Source organism: Fringilla coelebs (assembly GCF_963513975.1).
Source record: "Fringilla coelebs genome assembly, chromosome: 6".
Lineage (NCBI taxonomy): Eukaryota > Metazoa > Chordata > Aves > Passeriformes > Fringillidae > Fringilla > Fringilla coelebs.
This window is the reverse complement of record NC_140034.1, coordinates 12,966,171-12,975,163: the sequence shown is the minus strand read 5'-3', so window position 1 is coordinate 12,975,163 and position 8,993 is coordinate 12,966,171. Positions and strand designations below refer to the sequence as shown.

Below are 8,993 nucleotides of genomic sequence, written 5' to 3'. Positions count from 1 at the left end.
ATATGTTTCTCTCCTACAATGCAAGTAATCTCAGGCTACGACTGGGTAAAATTAAAAAGGGATACCCAACAAAATTTTAAAAGAAATTTAAACAGAAGGAATAAAAAAAGTACCTGCACATGCCAAAAAATTACAAAAACCCAATAAATACAGAAATTATTGCACAGTTAAAAGGCTCCACAATTTTTACTGCCTTAATCAACCCTCGGGTTTAATAGAACTTTGTAGACACAGGTTATATTTAAGTGCCAAAGTCTGGCACCTTACCATAGTTATGCTAAGTTATGTTTACGGAGGCAAGTTAGGTCATCTTTTCTCAGTTGGCAATAGTTAAACTGTACAAATAAAATGTTACCTAGACCCCTGAAATTTAACCTAGCGGAGGTGGGGGTGGGGAGGGGATTGGGGGGGGGGGGGGGGGGGGGCGCGGTGGGGGGCCTTAGCTTCTTTCTGCCTGCTCAATTTTGACGTCATTTGTCAGCAAATGTTCTCCATGCCACTTTTTCATGTGTTTCTCCAGGGTGCTGTAAACACTGAAGGGCATCTGGCAAATGTCGCAGCGGTAGACCTCCTTCCCTATCTGGCCATGCGTTTTCATATGGCGCGTCAGCTTACTGCTCTGGGCACATGCATAGTTGCAGAGCTCGCATTTGTAAGGCCGCTCTCCAGTGTGGCTCCGACGGTGTACCGTCAAATTGCTGCAGTTCTTAAAGACCTTGCCACAGTACTCACATGTATCGCTCCTGCGTCCTTCCTTCGAACTGGGTCGCCCGGGGCCGGGTCCGCTGATGTGGGGGGTGCTGCCTCCGCTGGCCGTGCCACTGCGCCCTGAGAGCCCCCCGTCCAGCATGTCCCCCGGCGGAGTGGAGAAACGCAGGCTCCCGTTCTCTGACGAGTGCTCGGAAGAGGTCGCGAAAGGGGATTGTCGGGAGTCTGTGAATCCGAGGAACGGATCCTTCATGAAGTGCCGCGATGCTGCGTACCCTACCAGCCACTGGGAGTAAACGTTTTCAGAAGGTATTATCGTTGCTGGTGGCAAGTCCAAATCTTTCTCTACCTTTATTCTTTTAGAGGAATTGTTTAAACTGGGGCTCGTGATAGGTGTTGGCTTGCGGGGGAACAAGTTTGGGAAGGGTTCACCCGGGCCAAAGTTTCTTCCATTGACCGTACCTTCCTCAGTGCGGTCCAGCTCTCCTACCACTGAGTCTTCGTCACCCGGATCTCTCTGACAGAGGTCTCGAGGACACAAGTCTCGCTGGTCAGAGGACCTTTTCATGAAGCTACTCCTCTTCTGTTTCTCAGCTAACATGTCGTTATATTGCTGAATGGCACCTAGACTTACATTCTCAATGACTTTTCCCAGGACAAGGGATTTCTCATCTGGCAGCGACTTGGAGCCGTTTTCTCGGTTACGACTCAGCTCTGAGTCCATACTAAAGCTCGACTCTGGCCGGCTCTCATTTTCAAGCTCCTCTTCCTCCTCCTCCTCTTCTTCCTCTTCTTCGTTGTCATGGCCCAGGGAAGGATCGCTCTCATTCCTGAAATCTGCCTCACTGGATTTCAGTCCCTCTCCAGTGAGCTCACTTGTGCCTGGCTCAGGGGAACTAGTGGTGGACAGTCCATCATCTGACCTGCCTGTCATGGAGCCAGCTTTATGCATATGCGTTTTCATGTGGCGTTTTAGCTTGCTGGCCTGGGAGCAAGCATGGTCACAGAGCTGACACTTGTAGGGTTTTTCTCCTGTGTGACTGCGCCGGTGCACAATAAGGTTACTCTGGAACTTGAATGTTTTCCCACAAAATTCACAGGACTTGCTCTTGGCCTGAGGCTGGGGAGGCGTAGTGCTGCTGGGGGGCATGGGGGGCAGTGGCGGGGTGCTCAAAAAAGGTGATTTAGGACTCGGCTGGAAAGGATTCAACAGACGATGCATAGGGTTGGTGCGACTGGGTGAGACTGGCGGAGGGGTGGAACTGTTTCCTGCCAGCTCTCGAAGCCTTCTGGAGAAATCCATCGCTGGGGACTCAATTGCCATGGGGTTTAAACGCATAACTCTGTCAAAGGCACTGGGATGCTGGGCAACTAACCCCATTTCTTCGGCACTAAGGCGATGTGGATCCAGATGATGACGAGGCGGTGGGCTGAACAGCGGAGGTGTGTTTGGGAGCCGACCCTCACCAAAGCCAGGGTGTTCACGCAAGATGGGTCCTGTCATGCGCAAAAGGTTGAAGGGGTTGTTGTCTCCAAGAAAATTCATCAGCGGGGACTGTGCAACAGTCTCCGGTCCCAGAGGAGGAGGGATGGTGATGCGTGGAGTAAGGGAACTGTTTGAAGGGCTTGTTTCCAGGTAGATGCGGAATCCATGTGTGTTCTGGGCATGCTGAAGCAAGAACCAAGCGCTATTAAAAGGCTGCTTGCATGTTGTGCAAATATAGCTTGAAGGCTCATCTTTACCTATAAAAGAAAAAACAGAAAGAACACTTAAAAAATAATACAGCGGAGAACATTTAAATACAGTTGGCATTCACTTTATTTTGCTAACACACTTCCTCCTTGGCATTTCTGAAAGAAGGATTTAATTGCAATGTATTGACTGATATAAATTGTTGAACAGCGCATTTACTCTCCACAGTTATTCACTTAACATCTATGACAAATATCACACATACGCATTTGTGCTATATACGTTTACATCCTCTAATTTGCAAATAAAACCTTCTTTTATGACGTGTAAGGATCCAAATCCTTTCATGTGTTTATTCCACAAAAAGGAATTTGTTTCAAGGGATTTATGACTACAGACAAAAACCAAGAAAAATGCAGTGTGGTAGGTTTTACAAGGCACCTGTAAGGACCTTCAGTGTCATTTTCACTCTCTCATTTTATATACTTCATGCAGCAGTTCCCTGAGATCTTGCTGAATTTAATTTATACATGCTTAAGTCATGCCAGCACTTCCATTTTTAAAATGTTATGTAGCTATTTAGCCACAAAAGTCCTATTCAAGTCAACAGGAGCTTGGAAAACATACCCTTGCATAAACCACTTTGACGTTCTCTTGCCAAAACACCAAGAAGCCACTCAAATGAAACATCCGGTAATCAAAGCCGACAGCACAGTTGCAATTAACAGTAACAAATGTCGGGCCATGCTTGAACCAGGTCCCAAGAATTTCTGAGCCTGAGCCTGCCCTCCAATGCAGAAATGCTCACCAGAGCCAAAAACACTGTTTTGTTTGCTTTTCTAGCCTCTTGGAACAACTGCATAAAGGTGGAAAGCATTCCTTTAACCTTGATTCAGCTTTACATAAAGGACAGGTGTGGGCAAGTCTGCATCACAGTCATAATTTTGCTAGCTAGAAAATTCCGGTCCTGGGCACAATGTAAACTATGTGGTATCTGCAAAAAGCACTTCTCCCCTTGCCCCCCTCCTTTTTTCAATGCCTCTGCAAGAGTCTGGTAAATTCATAAATATGTGTCACCTTGAAAATCATGATCCAGGATTTGTTTTGTTGTTTGTTTTTAAATGAGTGGGAGGTTTCCTGAAAAAAAATGACCATTTTGGAAAATCAAAAATTAATTCCTTGCTTGCTTGTTTGTTTATGATAGCAAGTGTCTTGTCTAGCAATGGCCCCACTGAACCTAAAGGCACTAAACTTCCTGAAAGCTCAACACTTGAACCAAGCTTCCTTCCTAACCCACGATGGAACCAGGGCCCAAGCAATGCCTGATTCAGCCCCTCCACAGTAGTTCAAATCCAGAGCTGAACTAACAGAGCCTTTCTAGACAGGGGACTGCCACTCCCAAAAGCCTGTTGCATGAGCTTGAAAATTAAAGCATTTATAAAGTGAACAGAACCATATTATTGAAACTACCTTGTAAAAAGGAATGACTCATAGCAGACAAAAAAAAAAAAAAGAAAAAACAAAACCCAAACATTTAAACTTGGGCACATCAAGAGAAGCTGATTGAATTCCCCTCCTCTGGACATTGCAGGAATGACTGCTGCTAACAAAACCTACAAAACCTTAGACAAGGAGGCTAGAAGATTATCTGCCTACCTATCAGCCTGTCAGTTTATTTAATCTTATCAACCAATATGCATTCATAACAGCATAAAGGAAAAAGCATGTATCAGATTGAGACATATTTACAAAGGTAGGTGATAAATGTGGTGCAAATCTTCATGCACTTATTGATTTAGTAGGACTATTGCTCTGGATAGCAGCTTCAAATCCTGATTTCACTGAAGCTTTCTCTCCACAGCCAATAAAAAATGTACACAATACAGTAGACATTTCTGCCTGGCTGATGTGGCCCCCATGCCCTGGCCCCACACTCTGTGTCTGTATGGGCCAGACACAGTTGCTTTGATTAATTTCTAACAATCACTATTGGAAAAAAAACACCCAAGTTTTGGGACTTCCCTTGGCTTGGAAAAAAGTGCCTGTAACTGCTATTGACATTAATGAAAGCCACATACAAACATGGAAAGGAACTGATATATTATCCCTTAAAAATCTACTCAGCACTGAGGCAGTTAGGAAGTTTTATGTCAGCTTTGCAGCCAAAGCAACAGTAAATGCTCCTATTATTACTTCAAATATTTAAATTTCTGTTTCTTACAGAAATATTATGAAAATGTCTAGACCTTTAACTTTTCTTGCACAGCAACATGTGTAGTATAAAAAGTGACAGAAATCACTGAAGCAGACTAAAGTATATAACATACTCTGTCAAAAGCTTTTTTAAACAATATGTTTTACCTCAGCTCACCCTAGAATAGATTTTAATAAAGCCCCTTACGAAGTGTGATCTAATAGCAAATGAAGTGCAGCATCTTACAAGGTCATATATCTTCAAATTAAAGAGTGCTCTGCACCCTTCACCTTCACTTTATCCACTCTAATTAATCGATTTATTACCCACAGCTGTTCAATTCTTTCATTTTTAAAGTCAAAGCATGCACTCTTTTTTTGTTGTGGGGTTTTTTTCTTTAAAAAAATAAAGTGACTGAGTGTCTGTGTATGTGCATGCATTCTCTTTGCTTAGCTCAAGAACTGACAGGAGGAAGAAAGCAGCTGTGTATTAGGCGACAACAACAGCAACATGTTTACTTCAGAAAAGGCACATACGTAAGAAGGAAAATTCCTGAGCAGGCTGAGGATCAAGGCCAACCTAAAACTGAAATGGCTGATTAAAAAAATTACCCTCAAAATGGCAGCTGGCTGGAAGCTTGCTATTACATGTTACATGGAACTAAGATGTTTTGGTTTGTTTTGCTCTCCAAAACTTCACCTCCATGAAATTCAAGAGGGGAAAGTAAGTCTCCACCTTTTCAGTTTTCTTTCAAAAAGACAAAATTAGTGCTACTCGTGATCTAAGATTTATATGCTTGCAGCCATAGATCTTCTCTCCCTTGTTTGTTTTGTTTAGCTTTCATGTTCCTCAGGGCTCCTCTTCAGGAGACCTCAGCACAACAGCAAAATTGACTGTAGGCTACCTGGCTACTAATCTCTGACTGATTCATTATTGTTCATATATGCATACCTATATATATTTTTTTTTTTCCACAACCCTCAACGACTCTCCCCAGACTCCTTCCTTAAAAAAATAGAAAAAAAAAAGTTAATTACCATATTATCACTTCATGGTTATCTTGCCTAAAAGTTGCCCTGAGCAGCGTAGATACTCACTTTTAAGAACAGAACAATGTCAAAAAGTCTTTGAAGATCTACTCCGAACATTTTTATGTTCAAAAACTTGCTAAATATTTTAAACATGCCCAGAAACAGCCATGTATTGCTCAAGAATGAGCCTTCTATTTAATAAAGCACCTACACTATAAAAATCTTTGTTATAAGGCTATTTTTCATATATAGCTATCTTAATCCCTTGCCACCTGCACTGAAGTCTGTCTAAATACCCACTTTATGACAACTACCTATATAGTCTTTGCCATATGCAGTCTTTATCACTTTAGCATGTGCTTCACTTTGAGCATGTGAGTAATCAACATCAGTGAAACTTAAGCATGGGCTGAAGTGCTCTGTTGGATAGTGATGAAATTATTCATGTGCTTAGAGTCAAACACAAGCCAAGACTTCATTAATACTGTTCGATGAATTGCACATGGTTTCAATCCTACAGTCTGTAACTAGGCTTAAATTTTGGGGCTGAGAGCTGAAGTATAATTTATTTTTACAGTAGTTCGTAGATATGGTGTCTGTAGAGAGATGAGACATCCGGGTCACAGCTCCTGAGCAATCAATTGCAGCTTCCAGGTTACAGTAAAGCCAAACAAATACTGCCAGTTTAGACATGACAGGGGTTTGTAGGGCTGAATCCTACCAAGACCTACTGAAATGGTATTTCAGGTATTCAGAAATACCATTTAAAGACTAGGAGGGATTGTGAAATTGAAGAATGAGAGGACTGGCATAAACCCTAAGGTTTGACCTCAGCCAATTCTATGACTCTATTATCCAAAGGATAATAGAGTCATAGAATGGTTTGGATTGGAAGAGACCTCAAAGTTCATCCAGTTCCAGCCCTTCCATCATGGTTAGAGATACCTTTCACTAGACCAGGTTGCTCAGACTTCCATCCAGCCTAGCCTTGAACACTCCCAGGGATGGGACATTTGGAACTTCTCTGGGAAACCTGTTTCTGTGCCTTGCCAACCTCATAGTAAAGAATTTTTTCCTAATATCTGATCTAAACCTACTTTCTTTTAGTTCCCTCTTTGTCCTGTCACCACACGTCCATATCTATGAATCTATGCATACCTATGCCAGCTGCTCGAGTATCCTGCTTCAAAGGCCACCAAATGGAGAGCCTACAATCTTTTTAAAGTCTACCTCATTCCTTCTCTCCTTTACCATCATTAAGATTCCCCAAGTGTCTAATCTAAATCTTTCCTCCTGCAATTTAAGATCTTAATATATTGTCTCACCCAGATGTACATGCCAAACACAGGAAACAAGTTAGTCTGCACCACACAGTTGTCATCCAACCCAAGGATTTGCAGCTGAACCACTTTGTGTCTTTTAGCACCCCCTTCTCCCAATTTGATTTGGAAATGTTGAGGGAGAATTCACTTTGTATTGGAGTAGTCAGTGGCCATGTTGACTATTTTCAGTATGAAAAAGAAAGCTGTCTCTCCAATTCAAATTGCTGAGTTCAAGTCCCAACAATTAGATCTTGCTGTTTTTTTACCTGGGAGATTAAAAATCTCTCTAGTATCTTCTCCCAAAGCAGGTCGTTATAAACTTTGAACTTATTGAACACTCCTGCCTTTTCTGCATATTATGACAAAAAATGGTCTTTTCCAGAAATATTAAAATGTGTTCCCTCGATTAGTGCATGACAGATTATGTTCATTCAACAAGTCAATGCAATAATGAGCCTTTTTCTCTTTCATAAACAGCTCTAAACAAAGCTGAATTCAGACACTGCCTGAATTCTTCCCTTACAGGAGACAGTGAGAAAACACAGGTCAGAACAAGACTAGACTGGGTCTGTAGACATCCACCCCACTGCACCAGTCAGCCTGAACCCCTGACTTATCTGTCCCCTGCAGTCTGACTTGTATCATTCAGCGATATGCAGATCTTCCTTGCCCAGTCGGTACATAACTCTATATGTACCCTGAATGCTGAGCGCCTTTACCCTGGAGATAAAAATTTCCCTCAAAATATCCTCAGTTATTCTGGATGCCATCAAACAATAATCAGTTTGAGATAAGAACTGTTGAGAATTCATTATTTTCTGCTGAGCTACAGTGACATCCAGTGCCTTATGAATCCTCCCCTCAGCATGCCTGAATAATTCCATTAGCGGTAACAGGGAATGAACTCCCCCTCATTTTAATCACCCACCCATAACCCCTGCCAGGACTGCAGGAAGGACCTGCAGTCAGGTCCATATAACCACTGCCATTCCTTACCTCTACCAGTACTTTCCAGGTAATGTTTCTGGTTCCATTTTACAAAGTTACAACAGAAGCAATAAAAAAATGTTAAGGAATGTTAATGTTGGTTTACTGCACCTTTAGAAGTTCAGGAAAAGTAGAAACTTGCAAGCTTTAAAGAAAGGACACCTTTTATTGTAGCACTCAGGAACAGACATATATCAGGTTCCTACAATCTTTCATCCAATATTACTCTCTTCTCCACCACTTGATTTTTAATGAACATTTAAATAATTACTCCTTGTTATTATGATGGTTACTCTAATAATACCAATAAAGGTAGCATGGATGCTCCATAAAAAACACACCTTTAATTGAATTGTTATTAAATTAAAATGCCATAATTGAGAACACAATTTTAACAAGCCTCCTTATAAGACCAGCTGACATTAAAGAGAAAGGCATTAAATACTGGAAATATTTAGTGTTGCATGGTGAATAAAATATATCATCATAACTGGTTTGACAGATCACCCAGACAAGGGCCAAATGCTTTTCAGGTGTCTGCAGTGTTGATCTGCTATGTGACCTATATCAGTTCATGCTTAGTGCTTGATTGGGTCTACAAAAATATCTCTAATATATTGAGCATAGTATTCAGTATTCAATATTTATGCTGAAGGGGTTTTATAAGCCATATTATAACTTTAAATTTTCCAAGTTAGCAAGAGCTTTTACTCACCTATGTTTATAATAGAATTATCTGAGCAGACACAATGTTGAGAGTTTTACCTTCCTTCCCTGCATTCACTGAGCTGTTTGTAAGCGCTGCTACCTCCATTTCAGAAGGACTGACAGTCTCAAAAATTAAGACAGGAATGTAAAGTAGGGTCCAAGTCTGGGTGGGAATCACCCCTGCCAGTCCAATGCCAGTCACTATCTTTAAACAGCAGACACAAAGGTCCCGTATCTCTTTCCACCTCTCTTAATATTAATTCTCTTTTGATGGCGGCAAGAACTGAAGATGAAAAACAAGCACAACTCCATCCCCAGAGTTATCACAGTTCATCCATCCCTATACTGCC

General features: G+C 41.8%; 1 protein-coding gene across 4 annotated transcripts in view; it reads right to left on the bottom strand.

The window, feature by feature from the left end:
* Positions 1–439: 439 nt before the first annotated feature.
* The window catches only part of BCL11B (BCL11 transcription factor B), a gene marked incomplete at both ends in the record, with an annotated part of 90,971 nt that continues 82,417 nt past the window's right edge, over positions 440–8,993 (bottom strand). For all 4 annotated transcript variants that reach the window (XM_084207155.1, XM_084207157.1, XM_084207156.1 and 1 more), the window contains one exon: positions 440–2,451. In XM_084207155.1, the coding sequence (XP_084063281.1) occupies positions 440–2,451 (2,012 nt within the window). The remainder of the gene's footprint in view (positions 2,452–8,993) is intronic.